This window comes from Doryrhamphus excisus, chromosome 13 (assembly GCF_030265055.1).
Source record: "Doryrhamphus excisus isolate RoL2022-K1 chromosome 13, RoL_Dexc_1.0, whole genome shotgun sequence".
NCBI classification, from domain to species: domain Eukaryota; kingdom Metazoa; phylum Chordata; class Actinopteri; order Syngnathiformes; family Syngnathidae; genus Doryrhamphus; species Doryrhamphus excisus.
Window position 1 is genome coordinate 12,194,724 of NC_080478.1, and position 15,954 is coordinate 12,210,677.

Consider the following 15,954-nt stretch of genomic DNA (forward strand, 5'->3'; position numbering starts at 1 on the left):
TGAACCCACATTGGAGCTTTGACAAGACATTATAAAAAGGAACTTTAATGGGCTCACTGCTGATGACAGTTTTTGCATTTGATTATCCTACAATATTACATTATTAGCTTGCCGTAAGAACATCTTGTGCTCCATTTTAAAACTGCAGAATAAACCTTTGAACTAAAGTGAAATAATCATGTTACATTTCAGCTGTTTGAAATGAAATAAATTAATCACAGCAGCCTGGCGGTGTGACTTTTGTATAGACGTGACATTTTAAGTTAACACATGTGCAATTGAGTGGTCTCCTTACCGTCCACTTTTGGCTTGGTTTCAGCAAGGCGCTCTGCAAACTTCTTCTTAAAGAACAGAGCCTGCAGTCTCTGCTGGTAGTGGTCAATTCTAATGAAAAGACAAGGGGAACAATGGGAATCAAGTTCAAATCTAGAACGCTTGTAATTTCAGAGAAAGCTCGCTTTTTGTATTTCCTAATTTTGTTATGGACCCAAAAAAAATTGGCTAAATTTTGAGAAAAAGCATTTGGTTGTTTAATTTGTAGTGAACGATTCTCTAGAAAATCATCAGTGTGTGGTGAACGATTCTCTTGAAAATCAAACCTACCATCTCACATGACACAGCACACTGGAGAAAAAACCTTTTAGTTGTTCACTTTGTGATAAAAGATTAATTAACTCATTTTCTACTGCTTACCATAAAGGCGTGCTGGAGCCTATCCCAGCTGTCTTAGGGCGAGAGGCGGACTGGTCGCCAGCCAATCACAGAGTACATATAGACAAACAACCACTCACACCACACAGAGATGCCTGAGGGTGGAATCGAACTTTGGTCTCCTAGCTGTGTAGCCTGTGCTAAATTATTCTTATAAGATAAGCTAAAAGACTTTCATATCCCGACAATGGGCCACAGGAGGTTATGAGTCTTAGCAAATGAGAAACACTACTGAATTCAACTCGTAAGGTATGAAAGTGGTGTATGGTGTATGCGTAGTCAATATTGGCAGGAGGTATGGGAAGTCCGCATCAACGATAAGTGAAGAAAGAAGAAACTAAAGAAGCTAATGTTGTGAAAAGGGTAGAGGTGTTAACCAAACAGTAAAACAAACTATTACAGGGAGATAATCTCTTCCTACCTCTCACCTCTTCCATATCTTTTCTATGCCAACAGGAGTTTTCAATATAAGGTACTGTAAACGTGATGTTAAATATTCATTTGTCCACTTCATTCAGTCTGTCATGCATGTATTTTTATTTATTTTTTATTTTTTAGAATGCATTTATTAGCCTTTATTTCTCAAGGGAAAAATACATCTGACTTTTTGGAAGAGATTATGGAAACCGAGGTTTCATTGTTTACCAGTAAATGTGCTTGTTAAACTTCGGGAGAGTGTGAGGACTTCAACAGTAATCTGGAAATATTCAATGTTACAAAATGGACAATTATCTGACATGTATTCCACAGACCCCAAGAGATGTAGTCAAATGGAAATACAGTGGACTGGATCATCGTGCACAACAGGAAACACAAATGCTTTAATCAGCTTTGTAAAACAACCCGTTAGAACCACTGAGGAGCTTCTGCTCTTTGTGTCAGCCCTCACTCGTTCCGGTGATGCATGTCGTATTATGGGATGCATTGATGCTTAAGTGTGGTGCATGGGAATTGGATTATGTGTTGTGATCCAAGTAAGAAAAACAGTATAACCTGAATTTACCCTTGCAATGACAGACTTAATCTTAATACTTAATCATTAAACAAAGCAAATATTGGAGGCTTGCTAGGTGTGTTTGGAATCACCCTTTATGAAAGTACTATGTGTATGATAAAACAATAGTAGTCTACCTGCTCATTTCATAAAGGAAGCGATCTGCTCTGGCCATGCGGTCCAGTTCATGTTTGTGCTCCTCCAGGAGATCAATGTCGCTCTTCTCAGGGACGAACTTCAGCAACTAACACACACAGAGGTAACAGTGATTTGAATGCCTTGCAGGGCCAGCAGAAACATTTAGTATTTATTGAGTCTGCACATATTTTGGGCAAAACCAATCCATCTGTTTCAATTAAATAAATAAAAAAGATGAGTAATCTGCCTATCTGTGTACGTATGTTATCATGTGGACTTGTTGATGGAGGAGAAAATCAATGCTGGTTTATGAAATTGAGTTTTGCTCTTCTTAGAAAAACATCAGAACAATGAATTATACTCAGAAAAAAGGAAGTAATAAAAAGCCACATTTCAATAAAGCAATTTAAGACATCCACAGAAAAATATCACATATAAAGTATACTGTATATTAAAACCACTCATATCTCCCCCATCAATGAAATCACTACGATTATGTTGCACGGGTCTGAAGTACGAAGACTCACCTGCTCCAGCATATCTTTGGCCAACTCTTCTCGTTCATCCATTTCTAGGATTGCCCTCTTAATCTCTTCATTGCTCATTTTTAATCTTCAAAAGAAGAAGACAAATGTGGTTAAAAAGGCAACATATTGCACACTCACAGGCCACTTCATGAGGTATGTTTCAACCACACCACAATAAGAAACATCGTCAATCAACACTGAACATCATCATCATTATTATTATTTCAAGATCCACATTTTTGTTATACAGTGGAACCATCGTGAGCGTCCGCCCCGGTTAGCATATTTTTAGTTAAAGCGGACCTATTATGTAAAGTTTCGACCCTTTTATAGTGACTTGTGGACTCATTCAGAGCAGCTACACACGATAGCCAGCACAGAACGCTTTCTAGATCTTCCAGAATCTGCACCTATTCCAGAATCTGCACCTACTGCAGCTGTATTTCTTTGGATTTCGTGCTTCCTGTGAAAATAGTCTGTTTTAATTTATTCCATCCACGTCCCGCCCCCGAGGCATGCTCACTGCGCTGTGGTTGGTCACAGCTCAGGAGGACTTCCTGATAGCTGCCGAACCCAACTTCATAGGAGTTGAAAAACGATGTAGGATTTATATATAAGTTAACAGCTTTATTATTTTTTTGGCTTTTTCCCTGATTACCGGGTCGCCACACAGCAATTTATCTTTTTAAAATGTCCGCTTTCAAAATACAGCCTTGTGGATGTGCGTTGGATCCCGAATCTGATCCGGAAGTAGAGACTGGACAGTGGCAAGTTTCTCAAGAAAAGAGGTTACTTCAAGATGTCTCCCAATGGTAAGTAGCTTTAGCATTTTAGTGTTAGGTTTTCTAGAACATCGGTAACATACAATATGGTCAATACACGTTTTTTGCGTGACTATCAGAGTTAAAAAAAAACTTGGGTAGAGTGTAAAATTCAATTTCTGGCGTGATGTTCAAATTGCTCCTGAAAATAGGGACACAAGCATACATACAGTATAGCAGATTGCATTATACTTTTCCAGATAAAATAAGCCAGATAATTCCAGGTGGATTGGAAATACTGTCTGGCTGGATATACAGTCTGGATATCCCAGTAAGTTTTGCTAACAAATCTGGTCTGGTGTCAGTCCTGGGAACACTGTCACATGTTCCCAGTGCCCCTGAGCAGTGCTAAGTGGTGAAGGTGATCAATAACAGCATGGCCAGTCTGCACATTGAAGCCTTATTGACTGGTTGCTGACCTTATTTTGGGTCGGGTCTGGCCCCCTGGCTCATGCACCATTGACACATTATTGAGTTGAGGGGCCTGCTGCATATTTCTTGGACAAAGTAAGGCTCCAGGAAGCTTGTTTATTGATCTGAACTGAGAGAGGGGTCATCAAAGTCTCAAAAATGCTTTGGATCATGCTGTTAGAAGACATTGAATGATGACAATTGATTCCAGGTCAAATGTAAAGGGAATTGACGGCAACTGGGGGGAGTAAATATAACCTCACATATTCTGCGGCAGACAAAAAGGAAAGACCCTGCCTCGTGGGTTACTGTAACTGCAGTGCCAATTAGCTGCACTGATCTATCTAATAAATCCGCAAAATATAACTGTTTGTTGATGGTGTGATATTGCATGGGAACGTACTTTGAAAGAAGGATGACACAGTTCTGTGCACGTCGGCCATCTATGACTGACAGCTCCTTGACTTTCCTTGTGCTTACATATAAATCATCCATAGAACCTGTCTCCTTCTGCAGAAAGAAAAAGGCAAAGAGATTAATGGGTGTCTTTACATGGTTCATAGATGGGTCTCCGGCACAATGAGACATGTTATTTACAACATCTGTAACATCTTTAATGCATTCAGAGAATATGTGATATTGTGTTTGGAGCATGTTGAAAAATAGAAAAAAAATCCAGCGTATTTTCAGTGCAGAACAAAAAGATTGCTGTCAATTCAAATAGTTTAAATCACATTTGCAGTCATTAACTGCACATTCAGTCACTCTTAAAAGGGACTTATCCTGGTCATTTCAGAGGAGCTTAAACTGACATTGGATCCCAGGAAATTTCAAGTAGTTCTCGTACCCGGTCATTCACAAGATTTAGGAGTGCCAAAATAAACAAAGAAACAAACAAGACTTTTTGAAGTGAGTCACCACTGCAAACACATGGCATGCAGCCTCAAACTTGGTTTGGACAGCGTCAGATATTTTTATGAGCCTCACACAAATGTAAAATGTATAAAAAAATCTCATGTGTTATAAGAGTGTTTGTGTTCTTAAAACAGTCTATTTAGTGTGTGTGTGAGGTGGCTTCCTGCTTACTAGAAAGAGTCTTTCTTGAGGTCGTTGGGTGTGACTTCTATAAATCTGATGCAAGTTTTTACGTGCTTGCGTTAACCTCCAAAGGATGGCAGCAGATGGAAGTTGGCACTTGAGGATGACTACTTTCATTGGGTTTCCCAAAGTTCTCTACGCTGACACTAAAGATTAATTTGCCTGCGCTAAGCAGTGAAACTGGAAACAATTCTCTCTCTTTACAACAGGTTTAACTGGCAGAGACAGATTTTTTTCCCCTCCTTCTTATATTTGCATGCTGAAAATTTATAAACCAAATGGAAACTTGACAGTTAAGGCATTGAAACATGAAAATGACAATTATTGCTGTTTGTTGCTTTAAAGTTGATTTATGGCCCTCCATGGTGCAGTTATCCACATTTACAACTAATCAGCTTCAAGCCTTTATCGTATTACTTCAATGAACTGTGTATTCGGAAACATTTGCAGTTATAAAAAGAAAAAAAAAGTATGATGAAAATCTATGCACATTACCAAAACAACAATCCGAATGGCTCTGTAGTCTATATGGATGAATGAGTTATGTGGCATAGACACAGAGTAAAAAAACAAAAAAATGTAGCATTTTGCGGCCACCTGCTGCATCGCAAAAAGACAAGGCACCAGCTGAATTGAAGGTAGGTGATTGTGTCATGAAGAAGCTGCGAACTCACCTGCTTGAAGGATTGGTTAGTGAGCAGGTCCTGAGCAGGCAGTCGGTGAGCACAGAGACACAAAACACATGCAAAGATTAGCACTCCAAGCAAGAAACACAGTGTTGGCTATAGAGCACGCTACAAGCTGAAGCTAAAAAGCCAGCTCAAAAAAAAAAAAGCTGCATTGCATTTGTGAATAACACCAATAATATTACAATACATTCTCAAGTCAATCAACGCCTACCTTGACATGGAAATATAGAAATATGACCAATTATTACAGCAATGGTCTGAACCTGATCTGGTCATCTATAACTTTAGTGACTCTGCATAAATTCTGGCTATGAAAGAACATTTAAACCTGTGTGAAAAATGTTGGTATATTTTCCCAAGTTTGCTGCTACCTTGGTCATTAGAAAAGCGTGTTATCTGGCTCTTTGAAGAACACACATTCAAGTGTTAGACCTTAATGCTGACTTTAAAATATTTTTCTCATGTATTCATCACTTTCTAAAAATGTAATTCATTCATAGTTTATATCATTATTTTACTACTTCTGCTACACTACTACTTATTGATGTTATTGTATACAGTATAAATTGCATTGATTATGAGACATTTTTATGAGGATTGAAAGGCATAGAGAAAAATAAATATATATATATATACTCCTCAAGCATAACATTAGGTACACCTTTGCAATATAATAGGATGAATTGTGGCCTTACTTTGTAATTGGATCAATCTGGACTGCATCACACTGAGATTAGTATGTTGCTCCCATATTTTGATAATCTTATATATCTATTATTGTATCAACTGAGTTTATTACCCTTTTGTACAGGGGCGCCGAAATAAGTCTTCAGTGAATATATCACTAATTCACAATTGCAGCTAACATTATCACAAATTTGTCATTCGTGCATTGAAAGACGTAACTGCTATTTAGGTCATAGGTGCTTATTTCCTTATTTCTGCAGCACTTCTGACTGCATTCTCTGTCTATACTGATCAAAGACGCTGTGGAGATATGGTGGCCATCTTTCCCACACACACACAAATGCTATAAAGACCAGTCTCATCTCTGCTCCAACTCTACAATGTGTTTCAGCTGTGAACAGCTAGCTGCCTGTTATCCTGGACTCAGGCTCTTGGCTGAATGAAACTTTTGTTATTCCAGACAAACAATGTTATTCCAAACAATGAACATGTCTTCTTATATGTAAACATTGCATGGAACAAACACGTGCCATTGGCATGCATGTCCAAACCCTGGCTGGGCTTCAATCACAAATACTAACCTGCTGTCTCTGATAGGCTGAAAACATCTTCTCTATGTCCTTGAGGTCGAGGATCTTGAAGGCTTTTAGGTCATCAATGTCACTCCAGATGGTACCATTGACCATATGCTAATGAATGGAAAAAGACAAAGCAAAAATCAACAACAGTGTGTGCTTCTATCTCTTAAAGAAAAACTGCACTTGGTCTTTGTAGGCAGCTTATGTGTGGTAATAAGTGCGTCTTTTTGTTTTTATATCTTTACGATGCACAGAAAAGACAAAAACCTGCATTCATGCCAAGATTGAAAAAAAAGTGCAGTTTCCTTAAAGTTCTTTAACATAATCATGACATAAAAAAGACTCACCTCGCCAAGTTTAGCCCAGTTGAAGGACTTCAACGGATGAGAAGGTTGAGGGATGGACTTGGAGCGCAGCGTGTTTGCCGAACTGAAAGATGCAGGAATGGGAGGAGGCGGTACTCCGAAAATGGGCGGGGCTCCTGGTGGAGGGGGTGGGATGCCAGGTGGGGGTGGTGGCGGCGGGGGCGGCGGTGGGCAGTTGAAAGGCAGAGGAGGAGGAGGTGGAGGGAAGCCACCCATCATTGGGGGTGGAGGTGGAGCCACAGGTGCGCCTGGAGGGGGAGGAGGTGGCGGGAATGACACACTGCCACCCTGTGGAAGAGACAAATACAGTATTAAGTTGATTGTGAGCTTTGACAGAAAAAAAGAAAATAAAAAAAATTCATTAATTCCATGTTGTGCAATTACATTACTGTATTACACTACAAAAATTTGTACTGTGTTCATAAAAATGAAATACCAACTTGAACCAAAGTATACTGCATATTTTCTTCTAGTATTAAAGTAGCACTTCTTACAGCAATGTCATTGATGCGTGATGATAGATCCAGGACTTGCTCCCTGGCTGAGCGCAGCTCCACACCCTCACGCTGGAGCTTATCCTTCATCTTGTTCAGAGTCTTCATCATGTCCTCCTTTTCCTGGGTCTTGGTCTCACACTCTCGCTCTTTCCTCTCCAATTTGGCAAGTAGCTCAACATGATCTGAAGGGTGAACAAGAACACACCAAGTTGCAGATACACATCATAAGACATGTTCTCCGTGCAATGTTGGCTTACCTTTTCTGAATTTCTCAGCCTGATCTCTCCACTGTTTTACCTCATTCTCATTAACCAGCCTGTGAAGAAGGAAAACTTTATTGAGCATCAATGCAATGGCTGTTGAATCGTATAGGTTCCACAGGACATCTGGGAGTCAACAGCAGTCCAACTAAGTCAAACCAGAGAATTTTAGAATTGGATGCATGTAACATCCAAAATGATCACTGCCGATTACACATTTTTAAATGAGACTGATTTGACCGATTGTCCAACATTGACTCGCTTGTTGCAGATAGCACAGTCTAGTATATTAGTGCTGAGTGCTTTAAATCTGTTCAGTTGCATTTTTTACCACTTAGTTTAGTTGGAAGTTTGTTGTTAAGCAAAGTTATTTGGATACAGATTAAATTGAAATGCAGATGTAAGAAATGTAAGCATGTAAAAAAAATATAATGATACCATCAGAGAAGAAGTACAACAAGTAAGAGATAAACATAGATGAAAGGTGGGTGGGGTAGCTGGTCAAATGGATTGTTCAAAAAAAAACATTATTTGGGAGGAAAAAAAGACTTAAGTAAAACCTTGAGTATCGACAGGAGCCTTGGCTGGAGTTAAGAGGATAACATGTGTCACTTACAGTAGAAAAGCATTGCAGTTCACTAAGAAATTGTGTGTATTGCTGGGTTGCAATCAATGTCACCTAGAGACAGCCCGTCACTCACGGTATAATGCTTGGCATTTTCATTAGCATTTTCAAGTTCACCCAAACAATATGAAATCTGCTTATTCACTCATCAGAAAATAGTGAGGTGCAATTACCACGAGGGATAAAATAAATATACTGATTGCAATAGTCTTCTTTTAATAATTTAATCCAAGGCCATCTAATAATAATACACATTTGGCATTATGACCATTTCATTGTTGAGTATCTTTACAAAGCAGTGGAAAAAATGAAATACTGAATGTGGGTCAGGTTTCATCATAGTGACCACATATGATGAACAACTCCAGGTTGTTTTAGCAGCTGATTTAACCTCTACAACCCCCACCTCTCCCTCCCAAACCACCACGCCACGAGTCAAATGTTTTCACCCATTAACTGTGAGGGACTACGGCAAGCTGCCAAACTAATGTAGGAATCTCAGTTTATGAATCATGTTTCCCGTCATACTTTACTTTTAAGAGCGTTTATGGAAACACAACAAGGCTTTGGCAGGAGGGATAGGTTTGCATCCCTGTGATGGATCCCCTATCCATCTTTAATGCACTGTAATGACTGTACTTGGACGCACTGTCCAAAGTTTGCTGTGTAGGCGCTACTGGAAAGAATTACACTCCATGTGTGCTAACAACACAAAAATAGTGACTGAATTGGTGTACAGTACAGCGATAGGAGTAGATGGGCTAAAGATGGGATACAGACAGCTGGGATAGGCTCCAGCATGCCCGCGACTCTTGTGAGGATAAGCGGTATAGAAAATGGGTGGATAGTATTGTCTTTGAAATATTGCACTATTGCTGTCCATATAAATGTAGCCAGCGATACATACATGAATGGACAACTGAGCACAACCCCAGTTTATCTTAAAACCCATTACTTAAAACCCAGGTCACAGCAGCAGGTCGGTCAGTGACCGGCTGCACCCAAAAAGACTTCAAAAGTAAACAAACCCAAAGTACCTGGGTTTCCCTGAATAAAACCATTGACTTGAAGCCAAGTAGTTGCTTGGCTGCACCTAAACATGGATCACTTGGCAGGCCTGCCTGACTAATGCGATTACAGCAATTTCCTTTTGATCTCGGGTTTCCGCTTTCGTGCCACAGAGCACGGCTTCCTCAGACTTTACCCAAGACCCCCTGCTGCCAGCTTCACTTTGCCTCACCTTCCTGAACAATCATATTATCAGCTCGAATCATATTCTCACCAGGAGAATGTTTAAGGAAAAATTTGGGTTTTTGATTCTTTGCTTTTTTTTAAACAATGTTGTCACAACAATCCCAACAATGCCCATTTGCATTCATCAAGTGTGCACCAACTGCTTGTTCATCGAAAAGCATATTTTCTGCGTTGTATAAATGGGGTTAAACATGGTGAATTCTGAGAGAAATGCGTGTCCGCTGATTACAGCGAATGTACACTTCACTGGTTGTCTTCAAATAGTCTGACATCATGACTTTCTACTGTAATGTAAATTCTACTGAAATGTGCTTTTTCATTCATATATTAAAATACAACGATGGCAGTTGATGCAATGGAAGGAAAATAAATGGTTCCTTCACATATAACCACAAAATGAGAATTCAAGGATACTTTCATGAGTCTAAGAGCGAAACATGAGAAGAACCAATAATATTCCAATTATTCGACACCTGGGCTGTGCCACCACTACCCAACCACAAGTCCAGGGTGTACCCTGCCTCTTGCCCAAAGACAGCTGGAATAGGCTCCAGCATAAACGGTATAGATGGAACTTTTAAAATGTATTTTACTTACATGCGAATGATGTTTTTAACACTGAAGTTGTCCAGAGGGGCAATGTCAGGGTCCTCCCCCTTGTCATCTTGTAGGACAATTTGCTGAAGGATCCTGTCGAGAAGCTGCCAGTGATGCATGGTGCTTCCACCACGCTTATCTGAAGATAAAGATCAAAACATAAATGCTGAGGCGATGCCAAAAAATATGGGAAAAATAACTGTGTCCAAGCAGGACTATTTGCCAGTCTTTTCCAGGAAAGACTTACTTTGAGGTATAATTTCTCTACATGAAAACAAGGAAGGATTTGGAAGGCTGACTAAAGCCAAAGCTGACAATGTCCAAAGTCTAATGTGTATCTTTAGCTGTAAATTTTGGGCATCATGTTCTATGTCTGCTGCATAGTGGAGAGTGGTTAGCACGCAGGTAGGAAACTGGGCTTCGATTCCCCGCTCGGGCATCTCTGCATGGAGTTTGCATGTTCTCCCCGTGCGTGCGTGGGTTTCCTCCCACATTCCAAAAACATGCATGCTAGGTTAATTGGTGACTCCAAATTGTCCATAGGTATGAATGTGAGTGTGAATGTTTGTTTGTCTATATGTGTCCTGTGATCTCTCGCCCAGCTGGGATAGGCTCCAGCTGGGCATTCCTTTTAGTGTTGTAAGTGTAAAATAAGGATGAGGATTTTTGCAAAACTTCAGCTTCAAAAATCCACTTGCAAAGTGTGAAAAATTCTCATGGGGCAGCACAAAGTTATTGGCTATAACAGAAAAGAGCCAGTCACTGTTAGTGGTGAATAGTTTGAGCAATATCAATTTTCCTCAGTGCTACCCAGTATTGCAGGTATGACATACTACTAATTTGTTACTGTCTCTCAACAGCTTCCTCTCAATTTGACTGCCAATAAACTGTAATGACTCACAGGGCATCTGCAGGCAGTGTTGGAGGATGGAAAGGAGGTGTGGGTAGGCGTCTGTGTGGCTCAGCTTCTTTTTAACCAGCTCAAACATAGCACCGGCACTCTTGGTGTCTACATGGGTCTGTTGACAAAAAGTACCACTCTTGTATTATTGTTGAGACAGAAATCACACCTGAATATACAGTTCCAGTATTACTTACCATATCAAACCTTTTAGCCAACTCAGAGTCATCCTCGTTGCGCACCATCTCAAAAAAGTCCAAATGCCTAATGGGACAATAATTAATACTGAGAACTATAGGATGCTTTTGCCTTTGCCAAAAAGGTAGAACGATTGTGGACAGTCTTTGATGCTATTGTTGTCACACTCACCTATCCAGAGTGGAATTTTCATGCTCTCGAAGCTTGTCAATGACCGGCTGGATGCCCAACATCAGAAACTCGTACCTTAGGTGGAGGCGGAACTCGAGGTTGTCCTGGAGACACGAGAGACAATGATGATTTCACTGACTGTTTAAGTGAAAAGCTTCATACTTTGTACTTTTATCTTTACAAATTGTGTTGTTTAGTTTACTATTGGTCATGATTTTTAAATGACTATTTTCTCAAGACAAAATGTTTAAAATAAATATGGCATTTTATCTAGATCAATATTGGCCCATTTCAGTGGAAAAGCATGTGATCTGCAATTGTCAATACATGCCTTTCAACGACAATCACAAAAACGATCACCTCTGGTTAGTACTACTCTGGCCTGCAGCCTATTGCCATGTATGTGTGCTGTGTAGTGTCTTGCTCTAACATCTTGGAGTGTCCTCCGGTTTTTCCTTTACTCCGTCGCCAAGCGCTTGCTCATGTGGGTTTTCAGTTGGTTCTGTTTTTCATTTATGAATATGACCACCATATGTAAAATGCCATGAGACATCTGCTGTTCTGATTTGGTGCTATATAAATAAACTGAGTGATTACTTCTATTTTTATTTGTACACATGTATATAATTATTTTATGGAAAAATCCATGTTTGAGTGCAAATATGATGGAAGCTATTTGACTTAAACTGAGATTTACAGCAAACACACTCCTATGTGACACCTCCACTTCGCATGAATGCAAAAACAGCCCTCTGGTGTCTAACTCTGCTCATACATCAGTCTGCACTGCGAAGCTCAAACGTCAAGTAACAATAAGCAAATCACATATTTGAATGGAGGTGGGAGTACATTTCAGGGAGATTAATGCCAGCGCCAGAAGAGTACATATATCAAATTGTCATTGATTAGGGAGTAAGTGCGTGCACTCCAGATGGGATAAGTGCATAATCCAACATCCACAAAAAAAGCAACTCCATCCAAAAAAGGCAGCAGTTTTCTTTAGTAGATTTTTTAAACTACTTATACTGTACTTTGTTAATACACGAATCACAGCAGATTTTCAGAATACTTAAAATATCTAAACAAATGTGTTGAAGCTGACCTCTCCCGCTCCAGCGTTGAGCACAGCGTTGATGAAGGACATAATGGCCGTCTTCAAGTTGACCTCGTCTCTGTAGCGTCCTGTACTTCTGTCCAGCTCATTCAAAAGTGTCTACAAACAGACGGGAGAGTTGTCAACAAGTTTGTTTAATTTAAGGAATGCCTGACCTCAGCAAAGTGACCAGCTAGTGTTTAAGTATACCAGGGGAAAGGTCTCAGAACTGACTGCAATCTTGATTAATCACCCATAAATTGTTGTAAATTAACAGTAGTGGGATCAGATAACAACAAGAGGTCACAGTCCTTTCAATCAGTCTTAAAACTAACTCCAGACATACTTCTGAAGATTGATTCAAACACAAAGCAACATCACAAGTCATCATAAGTGGTGAATTACGTTGCTCCGAGTGTGAACTTAGCCAAAAGTGGCATGATTTAACACGCACCCCAGCGGGATGAGGAAAGTGTGTCTTGTTGACTCAGGTCTGACAGACACTGAAGCACTAAACATTCTTGACCTCTTGAACTAAGGATGTCCTCACCTAACTTTGTAATGGTCTTCAGGTGTGTTGACTTAGCCTGAGGTCAAAATGTCTCGAGTCTCCATGTCATCAAAATGATCACAGTGTGATTTATTTAAGCATCATGTTAGTCTAGCTTTTCACATAAACACCATCAGCTTCAAGCTCTAAGGTTCCACCATTTAAGAGACAGTTCAAGGACAACATTTACACTTCAATAGTAAGACTGCTTCACCTGAAAGCGAGTTCTCTCAGCAGCGTATTTCTGGTAGTGAGCCATAGCCTGCAGCACTTTCTTGTGTCCATCAGGGACAAGACACACTGCACCAAGTATCTCCAGCACCGCCACTTTGGTCTTGATGTTCTCCGTCCGCAGACTCTGTGAGATGGTGTTGATGCTCTGCGGGTGAGCGAGCACATGCGAGCGGCCCTGGGAGTTGTTCATGAGGGCTTTGATGCACCCGATGACAGACGTGTGGACACGGCTCTCTGAGGTCTCATAGTCCATGCTGCGCAGGAAGTTGAGCAGGCAAGTGAGGCCGTCCAGCTCAATAAAGCGTGTCACAAACCTGAAAGTGGACAAAGGAAAGTTAAATTACTATCTTAGTTTGTAGTGTTTGTAAATCAAAACCTGACCCCTGACACTGTAAAATGTGTCAAACTTGTACAACATTGAGATATTCTCAGATGTTTGGCCATGTGTTTTGTTTCTTCCTCGAGGCTTTTTTTTTGTATTCTATTGAATTGCGGTTGAGCTTTTCTTTCTGTCAACCAGGTGTAATTTATGCGTTTTCTTCACTACTGTGGCAACCACATTGTATTCTGCAGACTTATCCAGTGGATTTTTATTCTAGTTATGTTAGGCCCACAAAGATTAATTAAATATTAGTGACATAGATAAAATTATACACTATCAGCATCCTATGCATTGTTGTGCAGGATGTCCCCTCTTCTGCTCTAATCAAAAATCCAGACAGTGCATTTGGGATGAAAAAGACACATCATCATATGACAGTTGCAGAAAGAAATGACGACACATTTCACCAGAAATTAAACATTTCACACCATACAGTCACTTAAGAGACATGGTCTAAATATCAGAGCGGTGAGCTGTTAACCTCCCCGAGTGAGGAGCTGAAAGACAGGATGTGTAAACATGCAGCGTCACAGCCAGCATACAAATGAACTTCCCACACTGTCAGATTCCTGATGGCCGAGATGAATAACATGAAACAAATGCAGGCTTGTAAGAGGGTGAGAAAGCGGACAAATAGTGGGAGACAAAAAAAAAAAAAAAAGCTGATAGAGAGGATTTGTGGCTGATGCATTGTTTTGACACTGTCAAAAGGACATGGACTAAGTTCCAACCTCTTTGGTTTTTTTTTTTTTTTTGGTTATGGAAACTACAAAAACATGTAAATTATTATTGCACCTACATTGAGGCCAGATGTTCTTCTACTTAAACTCAATCAATTCCAGATTTTCAGCAAAGGCGCACACACACTTTACCTGGCATGGCCAATACGTACATTTCTCAAAGAAATAAAATCATTTGACAATCAGTTAGATCACTTGAGGCACACAACCAATCTATCAGCAGCCAGTGTGCTTCGTATGTCTTTTTTTTTTTTTTTAACAGGAGCTGCAGTCTCTAAATATAAATAAATCCACTATTAGATACTGTACGGATTCTTCACCTTCCACCACTGCATCAGTGACAAGTGTTTGGCTAGACAAGAGACTATAACCCATATTTCTGTCCAAGAATTGTAAGACCACCTCAGAGAGAAATATTTTATAGTGGAGAAGCAATGACACGTATGGAAAGGACAGGGTGAAAGATGTTATTCTTGGGTGTACTCGAAGGTGAAGGAGATTCAAGGGGCTGCTACTCTTTTTTTTGGACTGTAAGACAGACATCACATCACACAATACATACTACTACTACACTATAATCTCTCTCTCCAGTCTTCTCCCTGCCGTTTCTGTCAGTGCATGAATCAGTAGCTCCCATTCTGCTTTGACTTTGCCTTCTATCTGACTGGCATGCAAGCTGAGTATAGGCCGGTCTTTCCTTCCTCTCTGGAAGGGAATAACCGCTGCATACTTGAAAACCCACCGGGATTGTTTTCAAGACAGAAGAAAAAGAACAAAAACGATTGCAGCATACAATATGAACCCAGGCGAAGATTAACAGTACCAAGCCAAGCCACACACACTTGTAAGAAAAAGAAGAGTCTAACTTGGAATGCAATTGACTGAGGTAGAGGTAGTATATGCTGACACAGCGCTAATGATGGTCAAAGATTATGTTAACTTCAATCACGTTTATATTATACAATAATTAAATGATCATAAAGCCATTAAAAAGGACCGTTTCAGTAGAATAGGATATTTGCCAAAGCCAATTTGGAGCAGAACCTTTATACACACCCTATTCCTGACAATAGAGAATTTAGAAAGCAGTCTTCAGATGCTCCTTTCACTTCCTATAACCATTTAACCATCATGTTTCCACACATTTGCACAGAGGTGATCATCAGTATTGCAGCATAGCACCATTACAATGGAGTGGAGAGTGTAAGAGAACCCATATGATATTGACACAGTTTTCCAGCACATAAATCATACTTCATGTGAACCCTAGCGTATAAGTGCTCTAAAACAGGGAGTCCACATCACATCTGTGACTTGTACAGTACTGTATATCATGTCTCTTGTGCAGTAGCTTATCTGCAAATCCGCAGGGAGCAGTCAAGTTTCAAGGGCCATGTGGCGCCCACAACACAGACAGTATAGTACACAACATA

At 40.0% G+C, this 15,954-nt stretch overlaps 1 protein-coding gene across 3 annotated transcripts in view; it reads right to left on the reverse strand.

The window, feature by feature from the left end:
- The window catches only part of daam2 (dishevelled associated activator of morphogenesis 2), a 76,060-nt gene that overhangs the window by 10,000 nt on the left and 50,106 nt on the right, over window positions 1-15,954 (reverse strand). For all 3 annotated transcript variants that reach the window (XM_058091419.1, XM_058091422.1, XM_058091421.1), the window contains 15 exons: window positions 13,380-13,713; window positions 12,625-12,735; window positions 11,523-11,626; window positions 11,351-11,417; window positions 11,154-11,271; window positions 10,253-10,391; window positions 7,774-7,832; window positions 7,514-7,698; window positions 7,002-7,307; window positions 6,658-6,765; window positions 5,375-5,404; window positions 4,006-4,112; window positions 2,371-2,455; window positions 1,843-1,949; window positions 296-384 (listed from right to left, as the gene is read on the reverse strand). In XM_058091419.1, coding sequence (XP_057947402.1) covers window positions 296-384; window positions 1,843-1,949; window positions 2,371-2,455; window positions 4,006-4,112; window positions 5,375-5,404; window positions 6,658-6,765; window positions 7,002-7,307; window positions 7,514-7,698; window positions 7,774-7,832; window positions 10,253-10,391; window positions 11,154-11,271; window positions 11,351-11,417; window positions 11,523-11,626; window positions 12,625-12,735; window positions 13,380-13,713 — 1,949 coding nt within the window. The remainder of the gene's footprint in view (window positions 1-295; window positions 385-1,842; window positions 1,950-2,370; window positions 2,456-4,005; window positions 4,113-5,374; window positions 5,405-6,657; window positions 6,766-7,001; window positions 7,308-7,513; window positions 7,699-7,773; window positions 7,833-10,252; window positions 10,392-11,153; window positions 11,272-11,350; window positions 11,418-11,522; window positions 11,627-12,624; window positions 12,736-13,379; window positions 13,714-15,954) is intronic.